This window comes from Podarcis bocagei (genome assembly GCF_964188305.1).
Source record: "Podarcis bocagei genome assembly, chromosome: 6".
Lineage (NCBI taxonomy): Eukaryota > Metazoa > Chordata > Lepidosauria > Squamata > Lacertidae > Podarcis > Podarcis bocagei.
The window spans coordinates 61,632,317-61,659,404 of NC_138130.1; the positions used below are offsets into that span (position 1 = coordinate 61,632,317).

General features: G+C 39.2%; 1 protein-coding gene across 22 annotated transcripts in view; it reads left to right on the forward strand.

The window, feature by feature from the left end:
- Nucleotides 1-27,088, forward strand: part of ROBO2 (roundabout guidance receptor 2) — an 839,550-nt gene that overhangs the window by 635,662 nt on the left and 176,800 nt on the right. The window contains exon 1 of one of the 22 annotated variants that reach the window (XM_081199584.1): nt 26,676-26,691. The exons of the other annotated variants lie outside the window; for them this stretch is intronic. Within the exon in view, the coding sequence (XP_081055710.1) occupies nt 26,691 (1 nt within the window). The 5' untranslated portion in view covers nt 26,676-26,690. Of the gene's footprint in view, nt 1-26,675; nt 26,692-27,088 lie in introns of those variants that run through there. 22 annotated transcript variants of the gene reach the window in all.

The following is a 27,088-nucleotide window of genomic DNA, read 5'->3' on the forward strand; positions in this document are numbered from 1 at the left end:
AAGCAAAAATAAAATTAAGCAAAGAAGACATGAAACCCAACTCTGAGTTGCATTCTCTTTTTGATCCCTCTAAACCTCCAGTTTTTCCTCTCACCCCACTTTCTCTCACTAAAATTCATTTCTGTATTGACAAAGGTGAATTCCTGTATTTTTATTTTTTTTATATAATTTCTGGGAATTGACATAATCCTGAGACTTCTTGGTGTCCAAGGAGCTTCACTGAAGGCCATTCACATCCATTGGAAGTCTTCTTTATCCTGGTGCATGATCTCAGCTTGACTAAAGTCTTGCTGGACTTTCTGATCTTATGTTCCAGCACAGGGTCACCTAGCACAACTAGCTGTTCCTTTTCATCATCTTTGCACAGGTATATGACCTCAGTGTTATTAAAGCATTGCCAAGCCTGGGTTATTCCCACCTAACAGGAATGACAGTAATCTCTTCTTACAGTTACATCTATGAGCCAGACAGCGGGTTAAGTATCACTGTTTGTGCAAACATGTGGAACATGGGAAGCACAGACCTGTATCTGATTAGGATGTCACATGAAAGGGCCTGCTGGCAAATAACACTGTGTTTTTGTTTTAATGCAACCTTCTGTTTCTCTTACTCTATCTTGACTTTTTAAATAAAAGCTCTGGAGTTGACTAAATGTCTCTCCTAACCATTCATTCATGTGCCAAGCTTTTAAGGAGAAGTTAGAAGATCACATGGGTTGTTGCTCTTAAGCACCTCATGACTTGGAAAGTGATGGCTATTAATGAATTTCAGAAGGCTGTACCTCACAGCCTCTTTACCTTATAAGGGAAATGCATGAGTGAGGGCACTTCTCTTGAAAGCCCTTCTTTAGACACAGACTGAAGCAGACTAGTATTCATTCCAATATCCCTTTCCCTTCAGCACATTAGCACTAAAGTGACCAATTAGGGGGCATGTTATCCTTAATGGGAGGCAGAGCTATCCTCAAGTCCACAGCTCAGCTGCTAAATGCCATGGCACCCTCTATCATCTTCTACTCCCTTGCAATGGGCACAATTGGGTGCCCCCACCAGACGCTAGTCAAGATAATTTTAAAGCATTATTAAGTAGGCAGTTTTTAGAAGATTAATTAAGTTTATAAACAGAACAATTTAATGTTCTGTGCAATTCATTTACAGTTTTCTAAATAAGTTGTTCTGCGCATCAAATTCCCTGGCTGTACAATTAAAAGGCTGTCATTCTTGGCTGAGATTTGAACTGCTATTGGAATCTTGGGATACAAAATCCCTGGGATTTAAATTAAACCAGAACTGTTTCCTGAAAAAGTAATATGTAATTTTATATATATATTGTTGAAGCAACATGGTTTTAACGCAGCAGCCTTTCAGACCTGAAAATTACAACTCTTGTGTTGCTTTTTAAAGTCTCCTCAGAGTGTATTCTTTAGAATAATATAACTGGCAAGCTTGACAAGGCCATTGTAATGAAAGTGCTGTAGACAATGATACTGAATTAGTTATTTTCTTCCATAGAATGCTAAAATACCTGTAAAATGTATTCATTTTGCTATCTATACCTTTTACATATAGTTTCTAAGCATTTCTCTCACTAAATTTATAACCCACTTGGGTTCCATTATGAAACCCAAGGAGGTGTACATGTGATTCCCAGGCAGTCACCCATCTAGACACTGACTAGACCTAGACCTGCTTATCTTCAGTATGTTGGTGGCCTCAAATGCCTTTAAACCAAACCATGGAACATATCATCAGTCGTTTATGAAGCATGTAATCTTTCTTTGCAATGTGGTGACGTAATCTTATTACATGATCTTAATCTGTCAAAGATAATACTATAGGTTGGGTCCAGAGTTAGTCATGCTTATAGCAAAACGAAATCAATGGAACTTAGTTAGTCATGACTTATGTCCCATTTATGACTAACTCTGGAGCCAACCCTATATTGAAATATATACTCATCCAGTCCCCCAATTTGCCCAGAAATTTCTGTTCTATAGTTTTCAATTCTGTTTCCTTACAAAAATTTTGTTGGCAGGTACGATACATTTGATCAATTGTGGTCTCACTTTATATTTGTAATGCTAATACAAACCATGGCTAAGAGCGAGCGAGCATGTGGGTACACAGAGTGAAAACCACTACCACTTTGCTCCTCCCCCAGTATTATTGCTCCTATGCCACTTAGAACTAAGCTCAGTCCAGGTTTGACAAATGCTAGGCTGAGCTGTGGCTTAACAGCAGCAGGATCAAGAAGGAATGAAGTGGCCACAATTTTTGCTGTGCACCCACACACTTATTCGTTCATTCTAACCCAGGGGTTGGCAAAGTTTTTGTGGCTTGGGCCGGTTCACAGTCCCACAGATGCCGCAGTGGGCCGGAGTGTGCAAGCATGCATGCGCAAATGCTATTTCCGGTGCTCCTTCTGGCACGGAGGAGCTTCCTACAGTCAATGGGAAGCCGGTCAGCGTCGTGGGAGGCAGTCCCCACTCTGCTCTACGCTGGTTTAGCGCGGCGCACAGGAGCCAACTGAGCGGGTGGCGGGGGTCTATGGGCTGGTTAAATTGCCTTAGGTTGCTGACCCCTGGTTTGACTTAGCATTACGTGCAAACTGGGCCATTGGCTGGGTAAAATATATATTCAGATCATAGTAAGAAACAAAAGGTGGTATTCAATTTAGTTTTATCCAGAGAAGACCCTTTAAAATTAAAGGGGGGTCCCTTTACCTTTACTTGGTGGCATGTTCATTGATTCCAGTGGGTCTACTCTTGAATAAAATGCAAGATTTATAGCTGTAATCTACATTTCTACTGCAGACACAGTAATGGTTACACACAAGTGAGAAACAATCATTAAAACTGGGGTTGCAGGATTAAAACTGTAGCCTGAATTTCTCAGTGTGTCTAAAATTTGCTGCCACCATTCATACCTCATGCATACCTGATGCTGTCATGGCATTTTGCCATCAGGTCTTGCATATGACTTGCCCCTGCTGCAGGGAGGATGCTGGGCCAGATAAAACTCTGGTCTTAACATGCAGGGTTCTTACATTCCATATATACTTTATATATATATACTGTATGTGTGAGTTTTTAGAAAGTAGACGAGTATGTTCAGTGGATGCCATATGTATGGCCACAGGACTGTCTTCTAACTGAAAGGATGAAGAGAGGAAGATAAAGTGACAGTTTTAAAGTATTTGATTACTCCTTTGACTGCCATGACCTGAGTGAGCATAGAGAGGCTGGAGCTCCCAACATATTTTCACAATCTTACCTGCTAGTCAAGGAAGAGGAATCACTTTTAAATCTTTGTATCTTTGGTCTATTTAACGCAGCAAAAGTCCTTGTCATTTCCTGGCTACCTGCATGATAAAAAGGATATACTGTAAGTTGATCCGGATACTTTATTTTAGATGTTTTGGGAGGGGGCAGTTACTGCCAAATGCAGTGGGCAAACGGTAATAGATTCAGTGTTAGAGTCATTTGCTTTATAGGAACTCTTCTAATGATACACTACAGAGTATTTTGTAGTACAGTGGGGTTATGTTATGGTGAAAAGTCCTAGATGGAGAAACCAAATGCTGTGATCTCAGGTGCAGGCAGGAGGAAGCTCTCTGGCCCAGTTGTTCCACTGTTGCTTCTGCTCTGTTTTGAAGATGGTATTCATCTAGAGAGGAAACTAAACAACCACTACAGGTATTGCCACATTCTTGAACTATCACTTTCCACTGTGAATGGAGAGATTAAGTGTTAGTGTTAGATATGTGTATGGGGTGGTGGTGATATAATGCAAGAAAGTATTATACCATATAATTCAGGAAAGCAGGGAAATGGGGAAGAAAATATCCAGCCCCTGTCTAAGCCCAGTCTACGTTCTGGTGAAGTGGGAGGTGGGTCAGAAAGGCAGCGTTCACTCCTGTTACACCCTTCTTCAAATATTATATGAGTGAACCAACTGGTTTTTAAATGTAGCAACTATTCACTAATTTTGTGATATCTCAAAATGAACTAAAGAAATAAATGTCTAAGCATGCTGCTGTTATGCTGGTCTCAAATGGCTTCAGACCACACTAATAAGTTTTGTTATGTTCAACGTATTTGTTACTCTTCTCTCATAGAAGAAGCAAATAGAATCAAGAGCACTTTGTCGGAAATGAAATTCCCTACATACGTAAGGCATTAATTATTTTACAGCAAGAAAATATGTAAAACCAGATTTTACCTCAGTTCTAAAGGTGATTTTTGGCTAGAAATTATGAAATACTGGGTTTTAATGCTGACGACGTATTTTAATTGAAAAATGTAGTGAGTCTATAAAGCAAGCTTAACATTTATTGCTATAATTTCATATGTGAACTCTGGCAAATGATGTAGCTTTGATTCAACCTTGACTTATTTTAACATCTAAAAAAGACAAAGTAGTTTAATATAAAAGGAACAAATGTACAGTACTAATGCAAGTGATACAATAAATACTACAGATGAAATGGTAGGTTTTTGAGAGAGAGAAAATAGCATTTTTATTCCCATTTTTTTCATGCAGCGTAATACAAAGAACTTGCAATCTAATTTATTTCTGTAATCATAATGCTATTTTAACTTTCTAGGTTGTCTTTTCTCTAATGGATTAGATAGCTGCTGTCATGGAATTTAAATAGGAGTTGGGAGAAAAGATTTTTCAAAGACAAAAATAGCATGAAGTGCCTAATTCTCAGGAGGAACGCTGGTTCTCTCTCTGTGCATCTTTGAAATATGAATTTATTTATTTTTCACCCACCTATAGAAGATGCTCCATCATTACTACAAGTACAGTAATGACTTGGATTCAAACCCTTGTCACAATCTAATATGATCACTGGTGAAACTGTATGTACTTTTATGAGACTCAAGTACAGGAGTACACAAAGTCGGTTATTTAATTATCTTTCTTTTTAAAAACATGTGGTTTTTTGGCCTGACCCTGAGGTCAATCTGATACATTTGGTGGGGTTGTAGGATTAAAGAAAATGATTATTCCCCCCACATTGGATTGTGTAAGTGAATCTCATATTCTTCTACTGATCCACTTGATGAAGCATTTCAGCTCCAGATGAATGGTTTCATGATTGTGTTGCCTTAGAGCAGGGGTCTGCAACCTTTAAGACAAAAAGAGCCACTTGGACCCGTTTCCGAAGGAAAAAAAACTGGGAGCCACAAAACTCGTCATTATAAAAATAACATTTTTGTCACTTTTTTATTATTTCTTTGTTTGACCCCTCAGAATTACTCCTCCTCATAGAAATAAACGTTAAATTAACAAGTTACCTTTTGTGTGTGTGTGTGTGCTTCACTGCCCTTCAAAACAGTGACCAGCGTTCATGCCCCCTTTCAATGCAGTGACCAGCGTACATGCCCCTTACAATGTAGCGGGCAGGCGGGCGGGAAGGTGACGTCGGGACGGTGTGTGACTAACGCACGCACTGCCCCCATGCGACGTCACAGCCAGTACAGCGCCCGCCACAGTGGGGAGTGTCGGGGCACACAATGCGCCTCCTCCCCTCGCTAGTATCCATCCCGGAGCCGCAGCAAAGGTGTAAAAGAGCCACATGCGGCTCCGGAGCCGCAGGTTGCAGACCCCTGCCTTAGAGCAAGGGTTCCAACCTGTTTAGAGATCCTCAATATTATATAAACTGTTGCATACACGCACATCCTCACAACGAATTCATCAGGTTGATAACCTGGGTCAGCTAGAATGCATCTCAGCTTTATTTTAAACTCAGTTAAGATATAACAGTATTCAGTTGCCAAATGATGATGGGCATACATGTTTCTTCCTTCCCCTCACTTCTTATCATTCAGTTTTCTGCCTTTCTGTTAAAGTTGGTCACTGTGGTGTTCAAATTGGGCAAATTGTGGCTAGCACTAACCTGGGCTGCATCTAGACACATCAAATAAGTGTTCAGTTAAATGCACTGTAAACACTTACAGGGAAATCCAGTTGGCAAAGACAGGACCCCACAGAGCCATCTGGTGCCGCAGTGTTATATCACATATTTGACACATTAAAAATGCTTTTTCTTTACCAATCTATCTGAGTCCCTAGATTGCCTCCAACTTGTGTTTTGAAGCTAATTGTTTAAAGTTAAATTTTGAAACACATTTTTAGAACGGCTAATCATTACCCAAATAGCATGATTCAGCAAACTATTATTTGAGGAAGACTGAAAAGAATTAAAGGCTTGCTAAGTGAGAGGGGAAACATGGGAGTACGCAAAGCTATGTGGTGCTTCCTATTGCAAACCATGGTTTGGTTCATGACCAACATTAGGTCAAACCATTGTGTGGAAAGCATAAACACGCACAACTGGGGGGGGGGAATACTATGTATAGGTTTAGGGTTTACAGTATATGTTAATATTCACTGCAACTGTGTACTTAATTGAGATGTCCAACTCAGTGTATGAGAAAAGCTGTTAAGGTGAAACAGATCCAGGGAATGTTTGCTTCGGCCTCCTATCTCACCTTTCCCCCCAAAGGACCCAAAAGAGATTATTCAGTTAATTGCTAATTGAGAGTAAAAAATGTATTGATTCTCTTTTGTTTTCTGACTGGTGTTAATAGTGTCTCATTCCAGGTCACTAACTGCTTTCCTGTACTATTTACATCAAAATCTTTAAGAGCACAAAGGTAGCAAAATTTGAGACAGGAAAGCGGGAGGAAATGTGGCACTGTTGTGATTGACGGTTGAATATTGTCATCTTGTTTTGTATTCCAAGTAAAGGAAGGGGGGATGTTATATACTGTGTGGAATCGCTTGCCTAAGTTGCCGTGCATGATAGATTCTGTTTACGGTTATTCCATCTGGGGTCAAAGCTGGAGGTAGCACTTTACCACCTATTGTCATTTAAGAAACCTACCCGGGGGGGTATTGGTTTGCTTTGCTTTTGTTTTTGTTTTACTGTGTATTTTGTGTTTTTGGTTTTGTATTTTTTATGTTGCAAGCCGCCCAGTGATGTTTGAATGAAGGACTGTATACAAATTTAATAAATAATAATAATAATAGTAATAGTAATAATAACAATAAATAAGAAGAATCAAATGTTCATTAATTTCTGCAGATGGTAAATCTGCCTGTTTAAAAACACTCTAAACATCATGACAACTACCATGGGAATAGAATTGAGGGGCAGTGTGTGTACACACACAAACATCCACAGCTTGATTATTTTGTCCTAAAGTTCTGTGGCATCTAACATGCTAGAAGGGGGTGACCATTTATTTCATTCCTCCTGTGAAACTATCTTCTACACTGAAATAAATTAGAAAGTCTTGCTTTCTTAGGAGCTTCATGTGTACATTGAAGAAGAGTAGAAGAGTTTGGATTTGATATCCCGCTTTATCACTACCCGAAGGAGTCTCAAAGCGGCTAACATTCTCCTTTCCCTTCCTCCCCACAACAAACACTCTGTGAGGTGAGTGGGGCTGAGAGACTTCAGAGAAGTGTGACTAGCCCAAGATCACCCAGCAGCTGCATATGGAGGAGCAGAGACGCGAACCCGGTTCCCCAGATTACGAGTCTATCGCTCTTAACCACTACACCACACTGACTCCCATTGTAGCTCCGGCATTGACAATAAGTTAAAAGTAATGGGTGAGGTGTTGAAGTAATATTCAGACATGTTGAGAATATGAGCTCTTTCTTTAGAAGTTCAATGGGGTTTCCAGATGATGCATAGTGCTTGTGATATCAGCAAGAGGGAGTGCACAAGTTATATATTTCCACCCTTTTTTCATTTGCTGTCATCACTGCAGACACGTTCAATAATTTGAGGCATTGTCTCTTACAAGTTGCATGTTCAGCTTTGCAACTAATATATGAGCAACAAGCATGAAAATATCCAGCTTGCCTCTGTGTGGTGGTGTGGGAACCCAACACTTAGCAAAAAATGTTTTAAATTGGAAGTCCTGCCAGGTCTCTCTGCCCCTCCCAAGATAAGTTTGTTGTTTGGTTAGTATGTTTTATTTGTGGGTGTTTTGGGGAGAGCATTTTGCTTGTGTTTGGAAGGGGGTTCAGAGCATCACCTGTTCTTCTCTGAAATGTGCATTTTGTGGTGCACACAGTAAGTTTTAGATTTCTAAATGTGTTCTCAGGCTCAAAAAGGTTAGTCACCCTGCTCTACATTTTGCTACAATGTCATACATAAAGACATAATGTGAATGAAAAACTGTTTGGCTATCGTTTTTTAAAAAGCATGTTTCTGTTGCTTTCTTTCACATGGTACTTCTTGTTTGCTGTATATTAACTAAAGCAAACTCCTTGGCTGATGTGAGAGTGTGGCACATTTACCCTAGTAATTTGATTGGTGTTATAATACTGGAGCACATTACCAAACTAACATATCAATGTCAGTGCTGTAGTAAACAACAATAGCTCCATAAATTTGAATAAATTTAGTAGGGATATAAATGTGGCGAAGAATAGCAAGATCCTGCTGGATGCTCACAGCAGACATTTTACACAGGAAAAGCTATTCCCATATGCCCCAAAATAGGCATTAAAACCAATGTACCTCTTCTTTGACATCTGTTAGAACAGAATGAGTCCATTTGAAATCCCCCAAACACACTGTCTCAGTGACAAACTGTAGTAAATGAAGCAAAATGATTTTGGGAAATGAGAAAGTGTGAACAAGCCAATCAGACGCCATCTCCTTTCTTGGATTGTTGTGATATTTTCTAGGAATTGTTAATATAAGCTTATGAGTGTGTGTTTTCTCTCTTTCCTTTGTCAAAGCTAGAACTGCTGCTGCAAAATGCTGGACCCATTCTACTGCTTTCACATAATTCAGATTTACATTGTAGGCCAAAACCTTAGTTTTAATTAAAGTTCCACATATATATGTGTGGGCATATGTGGGCATTTTGATAAGGCGTGACTGATAGTACAGAAATTATTTTGCTTTTGTTTTACTTCCATTTCAAAGCCTGGGAATTGTCTGCCTTCTGCAGTCCTGGCTTTAGGATTTTCTTAATGATCTTGAAGAATATAATGTTGGAGGTGCTCTTGGATCCATCATTGTCCTTGGAGGATCAAGTGTCAGCTACCGCAAGGAGCACCTACGCTCACCTTCAGTTAGTACACCAACTACAAGCTTTCCTGGACAGGGATAGCTGGGCAAATTATGCATTGCTGACCTCCTGATTGGATTATTCTAATTACTGTGAGGGCCTTCCCCTGAGACTGCTCTGGAAGATGTAGCTGGTGCAGAATAGGGACATCCAGATATGCTCCTATTACACCTGTGGTGAAAGAACTGCGCTGGCTGCCGATTAGCTCTTGCTTAGTTTCTTGTTATTAATACATAATCCCCTGAACATCTTGGAACCTAGTTACCTCTAACAGACCTAGTAGTTCATGAATATCATCTGGGAAGCTCTTGTAAGTGATGCTGTGTGTTATGGACCATTGTATGGCAGTGACTCATGGGATGTTTTCTGGTTCTGCCTCTGTTGTCCCTTCTATATAGGAAACATCATGTGTGGGTTTTTTTGTTTTTTTTTCCTTTTACATAATTTAGTTTGACTCTTATTGTTTCATACAATGCTTGAATACATTTTTTATTGCAGTTTTAATTACATCACTGTACGTTTGTAACATTGTGGTTTTAGCGGTTGTACACCAGTTAGAACAGGGATGGGGAGCTGGAACTGTCAGCCACTTTGACAGGTGGGTGGAATCGCCCACCTGTCAATCACCTAACGTCATATTACATCACGTGATTATGTTCAATCCACAGGAGTAGCCTGAAGTTTATCTCCGATTTTAACACTGTAACCCCACACTGTTAAAACTGGAGATAAGCTTCTGCCTAGTGCCTTTTAAAGAGTGAGAAGAGGCTTATCTCTTATATGAATTCAGACTGAAGAGAAGAACACTGCTTGCTGTTTTGAGAGTAAACTGTCAAAGAGCAGGCAGAGGCTTGTCTCCAGTTTTAGTGCTGTGGTGCTTAGTGTTAAGTTCAGAGATCCTTTATTTTCTTAGCTCTTAGTGCTTAGATCAGAGATAACAGCTCTCTGTGTCTCACATCCTAAGGCAGATCAGGTGACTGCTAGGTGACCATGGACTTGTGGACCAAATTCAAAGGCCTGCCTTATTGGGCCTATAGGCCAAATGCTCCCAAGCTCAGTGCTGGAAAGGAAGACTAGACTGTAGGTCCAGGTACAAGGGAACTAATAGGCTCACACTGTCTCAGACAAGAACACCAAATGCCACAGCATCACTGTTCCTTACAAGATTCACTAGGTTATGGGAAAATATATATTTTCAAAACTTTTTTTAAGCTATAGATTTGAATATTATCCCCTAGTCAACTGTTGTTATGTATTGCTTTTTTTTGTTTATCATACTTTTATTAATCTTTTTATTAATTGTTGTTAACTTGTCCTAAAAACTTACTTAGTGTTACAGAGGGCAGTATTAATTTTAGTAGCAAATAAAAATAAATTCTAATCTTGGACTCTATTATCCTCCAGTAATTTTATCAAAGTGCCATAGCCTGCAAACTCTCATTCCCAGTGTTACCCACACAACATGTTGGCCATCCACATGCTAGGTAAAAGAACTCGTTTTTGCTCTACGGGCAAGCAAAAGAGAATATGAAGTGGTTTGAAGGAATGTGAAAATATACCCCTTTCTCAGCTCTTTTGTTCCCAGTTCTTTGTGTAGGGCCTGACCAGTTGATTCCCCCATGCACAATAAAACATTTTTTGGGTTTAGTAAATATCCCAAAATATGATGCAAGCCAGTAAATAAATAAATAATAAAATACAACTAGTGGGGCAAGATAATTGGATGGGCTTTTGATTTGCTTGCTTCTGCCAGTGTTACTGAGTGTGCTGATGTGACTTGGTGTGTTTTATTGCCTGCCACAAGCTGTAAAAAATGGTTCAATAGTAGTAGTCTAACCTAAGGGCAGGAATAGTGTCAGAATAATTGGAGGTGGTTGGAGCGAGGGGAAAAGGTACAGACGCTCAGTCATATAGTAATAATTACTTCATTCTTTTCTATTGACAGTATGGCAAGCTGGATAAGATGAGCAGATACTAATGATGAGTCTACTGAATTTCCTTTCTCAGTTTCCTGCCTGTTACCTATACATCCTGGGGACAGCATGCATTATGTACTAATTTCCAGCATTTTCAGCAGCCTGTTTTATCTAACAGTTACTTGTTTTTACAATATAGGATACACAATAAAAGTATTACTTACTTGTTATGTGTAACCAGCACATGCACCTGGGGGGGGGGGGGGGTGCTAGAAACACAAGGTTTGCTTTCAGGACTTTTTTTTTTTACTGTTGCTACTATGAGAGCTCAAGCTTTTTAAAGAATTATTTTTTTAAAATAATAGTTAATGAAGGTTTGGGAAATCATAAGTTTGCTAAACCATTATATTATAAATCTTTAAAAAAAAGAGAGAGGTGGCGGCTGCTTCTTTAAACTGATCGCAGAAATGGGATAAACTTGCAGCCTCCTGGAGAGCAAACTGCAATTAGTCATCGGCTGATGTACTTTATGATCAATGTTTATTTGATATGTGTTGATAGCTAAAGCCTTTTTATCCCTTCTGTATATTTCCTTCCCCTTTCATTTGCTAGTTACCATTCTGTTTGTAATATTTTCCTTTAAAATCAATCAAAACATCCCAAACTTCAACAGAAATTATATCTGTGAGACTTTGGAAGCTACATGTTTTGTGGTCTAAAACTATACCCATTGGAGTAGCTAGGAAAATGCCTTTGCTAATCCTAAAGAAGTCCTCGAGTTTCCTTTTGAAACTGCAGGAGAGAAAGAAACTGCAGACCAAGATATTAATATATGAACTAAATCATTTGTACCAGGAAAAACCCCTTACCATGCTATTCAGTGTAGGACAGATAATTCCTTTTGAAGCTCCTTTAGGGGAGAGAGAATGGTCAGAAGGCAAACAGATTTGAAACCTCTCACCCTACCTACATTTACAAACTCACAAAACTGTATTTGTTCTGTTGACAAGATTACTAAGTTGACTGTGTCTTGTCTAATTTGGGCTTCAGGGAAGCCAGTAAGTTGTGAATAGAATGTTAAACCTAGATCCAAGAAACCCATGTTCAAATACAGTCTTAGCCATGAAGGTCACTTACATTAAGCTAATTTGCCTTTACCTGCCTCACATGACTGTAGTGACAGGGAAAAGTGGGGTAACTTCTTGTAAATGTCCCTACAACTTCACTATCCATTTGTAGGTGGCAAACTCACTTGCTGCTAACTGCCTCCCACCCCACCCCAATAGAATACCCCTGGGAACAACACTGCGTTATCATGTAGTCTTCCAAAACAACAGTTGGGGTGTAAACCTGTATGAGGTCAAGATTTCAGCTAAGGTGACTAGATGTTTCTTCATGCAACAAAGTACATCCAAAAATAAAATTAGATGTCAGGAAGAAAAGGTTTCTACACAGCCTTCCCTTAATTTTTTATTTTTTTTAAATCGTTAAAATATTTCTAACCTGCCCTTCATTGCAAAACATCATAGTGAGGAACAATACTTCATTTAATAAATTTCAAAACAAAAGGACAGCTAAAGTTGCAATAATCATTTTGTTTTTTACTGACATATTTGCTGACATATTGCTAAAACTACAAAGCAGCACTTTCCAATTTCCAAATTATTGGGTAAGAAGTGCAAAAGTCACTCTGAGCCACTAACATCACTTGTGATTCCAGTAACAGAGCTGAATCACCACTAGAATGTACATGTGTTATTTCAGGGGGGAGTACAACCCTGAAATAACAGGCCATCCACTACTACTACTACTACCTTTCATCTGTAGATCCATTTTATCAGGTTTAAGTCTCAAATGTTTTGTTTTTGGTGGGTAGGAATGTTTTGTTCTTCAGGGGATAATTCTGCCACTCCCTCTGCTCTTTGAACTAGACCAAATATGTGCAACAACAAGAGCACAATATATTTGTACTTCTTGCCGTCCTTAGATTTGCTTCATGTTCAGTTCTGGATAGGACAGAAAGAAATATTCCTGAACTGAACAGAAAGAGAGCAAATAATTTCGAAGCTATTTGGAATCTAAATGAGGAGCTTTTATTTCTTCCTAGTACTTGGGTCTTAGAACAAAGTACTTCAAATACGGAAAGCATTTACTTTAAGCGGACAAGATAATTACTGAAAAAGTGCACAGTCCTTGCTACTGACCCACACTTGTCATGAAAGGGGAAAGCAAATAGGAACAGATGGCAATGTATATATTTTCTTCATTACAATAATGGTTATGGAGGTCAGAAAGCCATTAAAGAAGAAATCATAGGAGCCTGAGAAGCATAAAGGACTAAGCACCACAAAATTGCTTTAGGCTTTCCCATTAAAAGAGCTCAGTTTGCTAAGCACCAGTCATTCCTGTAAAGTATCATTGGGTTTAAACTGGTTTCCTGGGAGACATCCCATTTAAGCAGATTTCCCAATTAAGCACAGGATGCAGGTTTGAAAAACTAGTTCTGTACTAATTGATGAAGTGTAATATGTTTGTTCACTGCTTACATGGAATGATTTTGAAGGAACCATGAGAACTATGTTTACAAAAGTTCTTTATCAAACCAGGATCTCTGGGGCTAAATGACTATAGGAGAGTTCAGAAAATGCTTCTGGCTCTGCTTCATGGATCACAGTCCCATAACTCAGTCAAGGGACAATATTGAATTATGAACTCAAGATTGACAACGTCATCTTATAACATTAGGGAAAAACTAGGGACATTATTAGATCGCCTAGCCTCTCTTCCGGAGAAAGATTGCTTCTTATACTAGGTTTCCTAGTGATTTGTTCAGTCTTGATATCAAATGTCCCAAATGATTGTTCTCTTTCTAGTTTTAGATCATATTGTATCATGGAAGATTAATGGCCCATTAGGCAATTCTTAATATTAATTTCACCCTATTATATTTAATGGCAATTTTCTGTGAACTCATTTATGACACAAGAGCTCTCTTGAAGCAAGTTAGTCCAGTATTTTGTTTCCAACAGTGCACAACTAAGATGTCTGTGTAAAGCCTACAAGAAAGGCGTGAGTGCAAGAGCATTCTCTTGCTCATTATCTCCAACAACTGGTATTTATGCTATTTTTGATACTGAAGGTAGTATATGGCCATCATGACTAGTAGCCATTGATTGTCTTATCCACAATTAATTTGTCTAACCCTCCTTTAAAGCTATCCAACTTGGTTGCTATCATCACATCTTGTGGGAAAAAGTTCCATAGTTTACTCTTGTACTTCCACTTTTCTCTCCTTTCCTCAGTCTTCTGCCACCTGGCTTCATTGGATGGTGACAGTTTCTTCTTCTTTTTAATAATCAATTTTTATTAAAAGTTTCCAGCATAAAATGTACTAAAAGCCAAACTAATCTAAATAAGAATAATATAAAAAGATCAAAAAGAAGAAAATAGAAAGGGGGAAAAGAGAGGGGGGAATAAAAAACTCTCTTTTGAAATTATATCTTAACCTTTATTCCACACAAAGGAGGGTGAACCCTCCCAGCTCTCACCTGGGAGCTTCCCCCTCTTTCCCCAGTCTCTTACCCTGAGAGATCCTCTCCACCCAGCCTCTTGCATCTTCATCTTCAATCCATCACTTCCCTTTTTTATTATGGTATTATTAAGGCTTTTCAAAATGCAGCAACAGAGAATATTAAAGAGAATAATAAAAGAATAAAGATAAAAAGAAAGATGAAAAGAAATAGGTGAAAAGGACTTGCAGCTATCCATCTGTCAATAATATATACAATAATTCTTCAAAATAGTAAAATGTTAGCATGGCCCCTGCACAAATGTCCAATCTAGATTAATATTCCACTGTTCCTCCCTCTGCTAGGTGATGTTTTTCCAATCTTCAGTCTGAGACTTTTCAGTTCATTCATTTCTTTCAATGCAAGAAGTCCAAAGAAGCTTCTCTTATTGTTGTTATATATAAGAATCAGAAATAGTTCTCCTCCAATCCCACAATGTTAGGATGGTGCCATCTTCTAGTTAGTTTTATGAGACACGGAAGAAAAACACCAAATTGTTTTATTTATAGAGGTCCTACAACCACCACCACTGCAGCAGTGGATTCCCCCCCCCCCCGGTGCAAATTCATTTCCCCTGTATCTTCACTTAGAAGTCAATCCTTATGTTCTGTTTCCCAGACAACAGTCCAAATTACAAATTTGGACAGAAGACCTTTTGTATTGAAGCATGGGTCTGAACCAATTCATATATATTTGTGGTGATGATTGAGTTCAGTTTAAAGAGGGAAGAACTGAGCCCTCCTCCTACCTTTATTTTCCCTCCACGGCTCTCTCCTTAAGGTGCTTCTCTCCCACACAGGCTTCAATGTCTGAAGTGACTCAGCCTAGCTTGGAAGAAAGTATCTGGGGCCCCATTTTACAAATGAATGGAACATGTAGCCATGGGGGCTACAGCCTCCACAATAAAATATTTGAGGGGACTGGGCCCCCACAAAGTTGATGGGCATTCCCATTCAAATGGTGTGTGTTCACTGTGTCATGTGGTTAATTATGTGGGGTGGGACTTTCCTGGGCCCCCACAATATTTTATTCAAGTTGGAACCCCTGATGGAGCATGGCCGTTTTAAAAGATCTAAGTTTGCAGGTGGTGCATGTAGTGTGACTTAGTAGCTTTTGGATAATTGCTTGATCCTTTTTGTATTAAGAGAGCTGGAAATGAGAGGACCATCATTAGTCATGGTGTGTCCACTCGTTTCTTTGGCTGCATTCTCACCCTGGTCTAACTGCTTCAGTGGATCCTTGCAGTGCTTGAAATCCTTGTAAAGGTTGTTTAACCAGAGACTGTCATTGGTCAAAAGGTATCAGTGCATAGCAATGGTTCTGTTATTCCACATTCCATTCAAAAAGAAGACCTATTTGTTCACAATTATTTTTTTAAAGGTCAGTGTCTGGCCTAAGTCATCGGCTAAAAAATGTATGTGTTTCATTGCTTATACTTTTAAAATTTGTTACAATCTTCTTTGCTGAAACATCAGCTCATAGCATTGTGTATTTGTCCCAATACCAAGTATCCAGGAAAACTCTTGATCTTCTTTTTGTTAAGCCAGCAAGGACACCAGCAGTAGATAAAATCAGCCAGCATGACAGTCTGGAGGGACTTGTTTGTCAGTATTTGAAGATCCCTTTTGTAGAGCAATTCTCAGTGGTGCATTCAGTTTTGAGAGTGCATCTTTTCAATGATAATTGCTTTATATTCATGATAATGAAATTCAGTCAAAATATGAGGGATCGTAATATTCTTTCTTTACTGCTAACTACTTTTTGCTGCAGATCCAGTTATAGATCCAGTTATACAAAGAATACCTGTACTGTATAGAAATTTCCCATTAATTTTAATGGCAGTATATTTAGAATAGATGCAGTTCAGAATAGTATACAGAAATGCTTATTAGGGGATGATGCACTTTCTAATTTGAATAGAAATACCTACAACATGGTGCAAACTTTCAAGTTGCCTGATTCTGTTGTAAAGCATTCACTCACTGACTTTTTCATCCCCGTGGGATAGCTCAATCTGGGAGAGCTCAGTCAGTACAACATGAAATTCTTAATCTCAGAGTCATGAGTTTGAGCCTAACGTTGAGCAAAAGATTCTTGAGTTGCAAGGGGTTGGACTAGATAACCCTTGTGGTCCCTCCCAATTCTACAATTCTATGATTCTATGAAATGTGTGGACCTGAGACTACAGTAAAGGATTAGGTATAACAACACGAGGCACATCTAATGTGCATTGGAGAATTAGGAACATGCAGGAGGCTAGCCAACTCAAATCAATAGTTACCAAATACTAAAAATCATGCTTTGCCATTACATCTGAAGTAGCAAACTATGGTTTGTCTTATGTAGAAAGTAAAGGTAAAGGACCCCTGACAGTGAAGTCCACACGCAAACAACTCTGGGGTTGCAACGCTCATCTTGCTTTACTGGCTGAGGAAGCCAACATTTGTCCGCAGACAGTTTTTCCGGGTCATGTGGCCATCATGACTAAGCCGCTTCTGGCGAAACCAGAGCAGCGCACGGAAATGCCGTTTACCTTCCCGCTGGAGTGGTACCTATTTATCTACTTGCACTTTGATGTGCTTTCGAACTGCTAGGTTGGCAGGAGCTGGGACCGAGCAACAGGAGCTCACCCTGTCGCGGGGATTCGAACCGAGGACCTTCCAATCAGCAAGCCCTAGGCTCAGAGCCTGCCTGTTGGTCAGAACACTGCGACAGGCTCTGCTGCAGGCGGCTCTGCGCCGCGAATTCGGGGGTGACCAAGCCAGCGAGACGCTGAGGTGTGTATCCAAGAGTGCTTGTAACTGTCCTCACTGTGACCCTCTTCATCACTTTGTCAGAAAATGGGGTATTTGCAACTGGGCAGTAGTTGTCAGAAACCAATTCGATCCAGGGAGCTTTTCAAGATGGGTGGGACCACTCACTTGGATATTGAAGATGTTTCTCCAACATCACACCCAAGGCTACCTCCTCCAGCTTGGTCAGAGAAGTGGGCGGGGAGCCATATTTCACTGACTTCTTGACCTGACATGTTAGCTCACAGTTTTCCATACAGTATGTTACCATTTCTCTGAAGGGTAACACTGAACTTTTTAGCCCAACAACAGTACCAATAACATAGCTGGAACTCTTTAGCCAGATAAGGGTGTCATATCATACTGGGTTAAACTTCAAAGAAAGCACTTTTTCGGAAGACCAAAAACAATTATTAACTGGCCTGTTCTACAAAGCTTAGAAGTGGTGTCAGTATAGACTTGTCACTTTTAACTGAAAACCTATTCTCTCTCAAACTGTTCAGGAGGGGAAACAAACCCCAAATAGTTGCCTTTAACACTGCTGGAGCGAAAGCCTTATGAAAGTACTACTACTTTCAAAGAAAATATATCTTGCAGTGAAGCTCAAAATGGTAATGTTTGATAGAAAAAGCTATTCACTTCCAGCAGAGAGTTTAATTAAACAGGCCAGCACAGGTAGCTAATAGATCTAAATGCTGGTGTAAAGCACAGCAGTAGTAGCTTTCCTGCTCCCTACCCCTTCCTCTTTATTTTCTGAGGACATTTAAGTAATTTCTGTGAGAGGGGTTTACATTAACATGCATCTCAAATGCTTTAACAGGAATATTTTACCGGTTAGATTCTGCAGCTGTTTAATGCTTTTCCTACCTTGGTATCTGTCCTTTAAACATTTCATTTGCCAATCAGTGCTTGCAGAATGTTACTGCTTGTGATGAGCTCTACTATGTCAAAATACTATGTAATCTTGATATTGAACTCTTATGAAATGACAAAGCATGGACTCCAGTTAGTATTCATTTAATAATAAACATTCAGGACCAATTGAAACATGATGGGCTCCACCTGGAACGCATTTACCCATGTCTGTGCTCCATAACATTTAAAATGCTCTTACCTCACCTGCTTAGTGTTGCAGATGCTACTTGTCTATAAGCAGTGTGTTTATTTAAAACATTTATATTCTACTTTTCCAAATATGTTAGCGGGCTATAATCAATCAAAACAATAGATCCATAGAATTGTAGAATTGGAAGGGACCCCAACTTTTAAAGTAATTTAAGAGCAGCAACAATTAAATTTAAGCAGCTGTAAACCACTAAAACCTCAGGGAAGGGAAGAGATATTATAAATACAGTGACAATAAAAAATGATTTAAATACAATACAACAATTGACATGGCTTCAAAAGCTTTCCTAAATAGGAAGATTTTTTTTACTACCTTACAGTAGGCTGTTAGCAGGGCTTTTCTTCAGCCAGAACTCAGATCTGGCATCTCTCAGGCGGCTGCCATTGCCATTCTAAGAGAACAGGGCAGGTGTTCTTGGTGAGCTCGGCCAGTTTCCGGGTGGGTGGGTAGGGAGTATATGAGATAAGGGCCTTTCAAACATAGCTTAAATTCTAGCTTCCCATCCATGAACAAATTAGAGCAGGGGTCAACAACCTTTTTCAGCCGTGGGCTGGTCTGCCATCCCTCAGAACATGGGGGGGGGCGGACTATATTTTTTTTTGGGGGGATGAACGAATTCCTATGCCCCACAAATAACCCAGAGATGCATTTTAAATATTTTTTTAAAGTTTTTTTATTCAAAATTAAAACAAGACATACAGTGGTGCCTCGCAAGACGAAAATAATTCGTTCCACGAGTCTTTTCGTCTTGCGATGTTTTTCGTCTTGCGAAGCACGGTCCGTCGCAACTGCGCCTCTTCAAGCGGCTTTAAGAAAAAAGTGCAAGACGTTTTCATCTTGCGAAGCAAGCCCATAGGGAAATTCGTCTAGCGAAGCAATGCAAAACCGAAAAACCCTTTCGTCTAGCGAGTTTTTCGTCTTGTGAGGCATTCGTCTTGCGGGGCACCACTGTATTATCCAAAAACATATCATCCTTGTCCCCCCCCCCATTTCTCTGAGACTGCTGTTTTCTGCATGTTACAAAGTTGTATAGAACCTCAAACTATTTAGCTGATTATTATCAATAAAAAGTTTGTGAATGTTTATTCAAAACCTGCCAAGGAGTCCAGTTCACTTTGTTGCATCTTCACATACTTTGTAAAGGGTTCCCGTTCATCTTTAAAGTCACAGTTATCCTTGTCCCGTAGCTTATATGTCAGTTTTGCCAGTTCTGCATAGTCCGTCAATTTTTCTTGCCATGATTCTTTAGTTGGGATTTCTTCAGTCTTCCATCCTTGTGCTACCAGAACTCTCACGGCCATTGTCGCATACATGAAGATGTTTTTCAGCTTTTTTGGCAGGTCTTTCCCTATAATCCCCAGCAAAAATGCCTCAGGTTTTTTAACAAATGTTAAAAGGAACATTTTCTTCAATTCACTGTATATCATTTCTCAATTTTTTTTATTACAATCCCACCACATATGATAAAATGTCCCTTCCTTTTCCTTACACTTCCAACATATATTTGAACTAGTTTTGTACCTTTTCCCTAACTGCAGTGGTGTTGTGTACCATCTATACATCATCTTCATGTAATTCTCCTTCAATAGGGAACAATCTGTAAATTTTAAATCGGTTTTCCATAATTTTTCCCAATCTTCCATCATAATGTTGTGACCTACATCTTGTGCCCAGAGATGCATTTTAAATAAAAGCACACATTCTACTCATGTAAAAACAAGCTGATTCCCGGACCGTCTGCGTGCCGGACTGAGAAGGCGATTTGGGCCGCATCCAGCCCACAGGCCCTAGGTTGCCTACCCCTGAATTAGAGCCTCTACAGCCGCCTATGTCCACTTGGCTCTCCAAGGGGGCATAGATATATAAAGTAGTTCAGTGGTGGAGCAGGCAGAAAACCACAGATTAATTCTCTGGTGTCTTCGGGTAGAGCACGGGTGGGTGGCAGGGAGTCTTATCTGAAACCCTGGAAAGTCACTGTCTGTCAATATAGTAGACAGTACTGAATTAGATGGACCAGTGCTCTGGCTCATTAGAAGGCAGATTCCTTTGTCCTTATGCTTGCTATTGGCCCATTCTAGGGCTGTGGGGGGTCTTTAAAAACATACATACTGTATCCTAATAATGAAACAAATATCATGGATATTAATGGAGATAAGCATATGTCAGTGGGCAACACATTTTATTTGTTTATAGTACATTTGAACCACACCTGGGCCTAACATCCAAAATGGTATACAATGTGATTTTCTAGAATTTTCTCTTGTAAAACTATGATAACATTGTACTTCCAGGCTGTTGTAAAAGACTCAGGGTTGGTGTAGTGAATGACGTAAATATAAACCGGGTTGGTGTAGTGAATGACCATCACAGCTCATAAGAGGTTGGTTCCTGAAAAAGTACAGTAGATAATACACAATACAAAGACAAGGTTTCACTGCTAGTATAGAATAATAAAAGTAATACAATTCATCCACCACACACACATACATATATATAGATATAATATTTGAATTGGACATAGCCCTGTGGCGCATTTTATATTTCTCAAACGTTCTTTCCTGCTAAAGGTATCCCATCTCGTTCTTCCAATTCTTCACAATTTATATTCCTTTTTTTTCTTTCTAATAGTTTCCTACTTTAAGAATAAATTGGTTGAAATTCAGTGACCAGCAGGTTCTGATCCAGTTTCTTTGCTGTAGAATATACACCAAATTTTGTATTTGTATGAGGTAACAAAACCAACCAGGTCAGGATTTAAAGAGATATTTATGGCATGACTAAATTAGGATTATTATTTTTTCCCCAGTGGGATTTTTTCACCTTTTTTCCTTTGAAAAAATAGTTAGAAGGAACTATTTTTCATTATGGCATGGCAGGAAGGGATGCTGTTATTGATGGTGTTATTGGAGGAATGCCCAAGGTTTCTTTGGACATATGAACCTAGTTATGTTAAGAGGTTTAGATTGGAGTAAATACCTGTTAACAAATATAAGCAGTTTTATACTATGTAACTACGAAAAGGGAGCTCACTTCTTAAAACATTCACTTACTCACTTTCTTCCTTTTTGGATTATGTTCCTCCCCACGTGCTAATTAATATATACTAAGATGTGAAATCATTATTACCAGTGTACATTACCTTGTCCTTTCTTGACATTGTTGTGCTGATTCCCTATTTGTATTTGTCCTTTAGAATTTCCCAGTCTGTTTTATCCTTCAGAGCTATAAACAAGCTTTGTGTTATTTCTCAATTTCCCTTTCTCTCAGCTGATTTGCTCACTGAAACCATTATTAAGTATATTGAACACTTATCCCAATACTGATCCCTGGAGTGCTTCACTCAACTTCTTTCCACTCTGAGAAGCAGCCATTAATTACAAGTCTTTGTTTCCTATCACTTAGCTAATTTTTAATCCACAACAGGATTTTACCTCCCTACCCTGTGGTTATTTTCCTTAATAGTCTCATCAGAGGCTTTTGACAATCCAAGTAAATTACTTGAAAAAGACCTTCTTTTATCCTGTTTGATTAACTCTTTCCAAGAACTGTGATGTCTCAAAGAGGCAAGATTTTCTTTTCACAGAGGTTTGACCTTATCAATTTATGCTTATCCAAGTAGGACATTATTTTCTCCTTAATTATATTCTTTCTCAACCTCTCCTGAATTAGGACCGAGAAGCTCATCAGTCTCTAATTTCAGTTTTCATTGTAATATTGGCAACTATATACATCTTTAAATATTGCTTGTGCTATATTTGCATTAAGGGCCTATTTAAATTCCTCAGGCATGGTGATTTACTTGGCTTGGAATCCCCACAATGTTCCCTAATCTTTCCTTTAGAGATTTGCTGTAATGCTACGGCACACTTGTATCATACTGTGTAACAGTGGTATCTGCTCCATCTTTAATCATAAAGATTAATGCAAATAAGCCAATTCTTTTCCCAGCAGTCCATTAATCCTCCCTAATAGCACCCTTCACCTTTTGTTGGCCAGAAGATTCAGGGACTTACACTGAAACCTCACTACTGGATGTTTTGCATTCCCCTTTTGGTCATTTCAATGTCCTTGTAAAGTTGGAAACCTCCCTGGGGGAGGAAATGAGGGCTAGCAAAGCAGGTACGTAGTTCAGAGTATTACTAGCAAAAGCAAGGACATTCAATATATAGCCCTACTAGATAAAATATGAAAGAAAGTTTTTATAGCTCTAGCTAAATTCTAGGATGCTCTTTAATAAAAGCAGTATTGGTGTAATATACCCTTCTGGGTATTGGACAGGAGCCACTCTTCCCAGATCCTTTTAACAGAATACCCTTACCCGTGGAGGGGCAGGCGGAGGCTACAACCTCCCCTCCAATGAAGACTAGGCTTAACCAATCTCTATCCTCCTTACAAAGTTGAGATGATTGCTATGAGGTAGGTGAAAACCCAAATAGCGGTGCCAATTTGCTAGATGGGAAAAAATCCTGCCCAGCCCCTAAATCCAACAACCAATATTGTCCATAGCAAGGTTGTACCATCAGCATAAACCCTAATCTGAGGCTGGGTGGGTGGGAGAACCGGCATGGTGAATGAGAGGTCAAAATGGCTAGAAGGCATGCCTTTATCCTTGCTCTGGGCACGGGACCAGGCACTGCTATTGATCAGTTGGTCCCATGCCCAGGGGAATGCCATCTATAGATTCCTGCCGCCATGGGCCAATTTGGCAGTAGGAGGACGATCCAGCCTGCAATAGACCAGTTCCCAGAGGAAGCCTGAGGCCCACCCACAAAGCCATCTGCCCAAGAAGGGCAAATGGACTTCCAGAGCAGGAGTACAAAAAGTATTTGGCCAGAGGATTGGGGAGAATTATTTTTCTCTGACCGCAACTGTTAACAAACTGTGGAAAAGTACAGATAGTAATAAGTACCTAATTAACAGTAGTAATTCACAAAAACAATTGTTGATAATGAAGACATCCTGGCATTGGTAAACCAATTAATACATTTAGACCTGGTCTGCACAACACAATATGTCAGAACCTAGCTAAATGAGACAATATCAGTCTGCATGCTTCTGGAGAGCACTAGCGTTAAAATCTCTCTTCACTAATCATGAGCTGTAGTCAACAAAATGTGACTGCACTTTGTGGTTAGCATCACAAGCACTTGTGAATTCCTTTCCAGAAGCCATCACATTTGTGTGGTCTTTCTAGAACAAGCTTTATTGTGTCATGTGATCCTGGTCATAATGTGCTAAAAATTCTTTGTCTCAGTTCAATCCACAAGCTATGTTTAAAATTTGTTGTTGACATGTAAACCCTAAAAAAATTGGGACCAGGATACCTAGCAGCTTGTCTCCACCCATATATGCCCAATTGACCTTTTGAGATATTTAGAGGTGGTGTTGCTTGTCGTAATGGACGTAGCCCGGGAGGGAGGGCAGCTGCCCCCCTAGATCAAGTAAAACAGTAAAAATACTTAATTACAGAAAATAATTCAGCTTAAACCATACAATTACACACTTTTGTTAAAAGCATTTGTACTGTGATAAAAGGTTGCTAGAGAATTAGTATTTGTGCTTCAAGGTAGTCTTTATTACACTGCCTTTGTCCAAGAAGAGCCCTGCCTAATTATTTGTTGTTTTTCCAGATAGCCCTTGGTTCTTGCTCACACACTGAGTAGAGATTACACTGTCCTATTAGTCCTTTTAAGGGCCAACGTATGCCAGCGATGCCATGTGTGAACAATCTGCAGGCACCATTAGCACTGCTTGACTAGCTCTTGATAACACTCACTATGAAGTCAATTAAAGACGTCAGGAGGTGGGCCAGACTGCTTTCTTTTACTAACAACAATCCTTAGGGGGTGGAGCACAGGGATTTGGAGGACAGGTGATGTTAGCGTTTTCAGTAGGAGAAAGCAAAAACATCCAGACTGCTTCTCTCTGTTGTTTGGCACAAATTCCTTTCATTTTCCCACCTTCCCCTATTTAAAAACAGGTTTTGACAGATTTTCCACTTTATAGGAAGCTGATGAAAGCCAAGTGACTTCAGTTCACATTAAGGAAAATGGAAGCATGAGGCAGTAGCAAAGAAGTCTGGAGCTTAAATTAAAAGCTGGCAGGAAATACCAGACCTTATTTGGAGTCCTAGTGCTTGGTGTTAAGTACTGTGCGCTACACCATATTCTTCCATGATTAAGTTCTAACTGTTGAATACTTTTCCAAATGTATTTTGGGAATTAATTGAATTAATTGAACTTTTTTTGCCTGAAAGTAGACATGCCAATTTCAAGCAAAAAACTGCTGTGCCTACTATTGGCATTTGCTGCTGGAAGGTGGCTAATTTAACTTATAGGAAGATTTGTCAGCTTCCTGTTTTAAAACAATTTCCAATTTCCAATTATGAATATATGCTCAGATGTTTGCAAACAAGTTATATTTAGTTTTAAAATGAAACACCACCATTATATTTGTCTTCCTTTAGGAAGTATAGGAAGCAGACAAAGAGTAGCTCTAAAAGAAATGGGCAAAAGGTATGACCTAATTAGATTAAAAGAAACATATGCTGAAGTCACACCTTGCAGTCCCACATAAAGTACCTAAACACACTTGCTGGAAGTAAGTACCGTATATACTTGAGTATAAACCGACTTTTTCAGCACATTTTTTATGCTGAAAAAGCCCCCCTCGGATTATACTCAAGTGAGGGTCCCTGGTGGCGGCGGCGGTGGAGGAACGAGCAGCCCAAAAGCAGCCCTTTCAGGCTGCTTGTTCTTCCTCTGCCGCTGCCGCCACCAGCCTCTGCCTATCAGCAGCACCCTAGGTAAGCAAGGGCGTGGGGGGAGAGGTTTGTGGTGTGGTGAACTGGTTTATACTTGAATTAATAAGTTTTCCCAGTTTTTTGTGGTAAAATTAGGTGCCTCGGCTTATATTCAGGTCGGCTTATACTTGAGTATATACAGTACCATCAAAGTCAATGGGACTTCTGATTTTGTTAAGGATTATGACTTTGTACTGGGCATAGTGTTGCACTATCAACATAACCAAAGTTTTAGTTAATTCCAGGGCTGGATGAAGACCTAAGCACTGAAAAGATTATGGTGCCCCCTGTATGTACTCAAAAACAATACTAAAGCATAAAATATAATTGTGTAGTGGAGTGTAAGGAAGTCTTATAAAGTTCTGATTTTCCCCATGATGACTACTCTGATGCTATTTTTGAAATATCAGGTATCATTTTTTTCCAACAAAATATTCTCTCTCTCTTTCTTTTTTCTTCCCCTGTTTTGCTAGTGCCCCAAGGATGTGCTTAGTCTGTCAGCTGAGTAATTCAGCATCGGTTAGTTCAATATTTAACTGTTATATCCTTCCTATAAGCAGTGTATCCTGCTTCATCCTCTTCACAACCTTGTGAGGTCCTTTTGGCTGAGAGATAGCAGCTGGCCCAAGGGCGGCCATAAACATAATGGCTGACTGGGATTTGTAAACTAGCTTCTCAAAGCCCAACAACAGCAGCATACAATAACAATTTTGATCTTGGCCATTATTACAATTATGTGATAGTCATTAAAAACTTTCATTGTACATTAGACCTTCTGTTGTGACTTTCTTCATCGTGTTTGGGGCATCAGTGGGAGTGGGAGGAAACTTGTGTGTGATGGGATTATCATTACATGAATTAGTTATTACCTGATCATGTAAATCAACTCTTCGCTTACCCACCAACAAGATTCTGGAACCTTACTGTGGAATAATATGTATTATTAACAGCAGCAGTGGTCTGATTATACATTGGTGTGTATTTTTACTTTGTTCACACTCATGCAGACTATGGTTGCCCAGATGCTCATTATTCCCTACTGGCCCTCCTCTTTGTTTGTTTAGTATTCTCTTTGATTCCCCCTTTCCAGACCACTTTCATAGTTATATTTAAAACAGCATCTATACAATTCGTTGCATGTTTCAAATATGAACATATTTGCAAATGAACAATATAGCTCTGGATCATAATCTTGCAAATCATGTGAAAACAGTTATTATATATGTATACAGCGTGAAGCAAAGGCTCCTCAGACTATGTAATGATGCCCTGCCATAAATATCAGTTAAAAATTGAGTCTCTAGTTGCTTTTGTCTTCCATTTATTTACAGGGTTTTCCTGGCTTTTCAATTTAGATTGTGCTTACATAGGGGAAAGCTAGTAAGTATAATATGCAATTACTTGTTTTCAAATGTATCATCTATCTTCTAGTTTGTATTTATGGTATCTCATTTAACCTTGCTCAATGAATACATGGAAATACAATGGAGAGAGTTTTCGACATTAATACTTATTATTCCAATTACTTAGTTTCCATCTGGCTTATTTATTTCCAGGCATCTCACATTGGGCTCCAAAGAAATGACATAACTTATCTACAGGAATGTGCGATAAAGATAAAATGAGAGATTGTTTACTTGGCTAGAGAGGCATATTATTTGTTTTCTTTTCAAAAGGCTCAGAAAATGAAATGTGAAAGATTATAGAAATGGAAATGGAAATCTCTACAGAGAGAGAGCAGGCATTTTAAAAAACCAAATCAACAGAGATTTTGGAA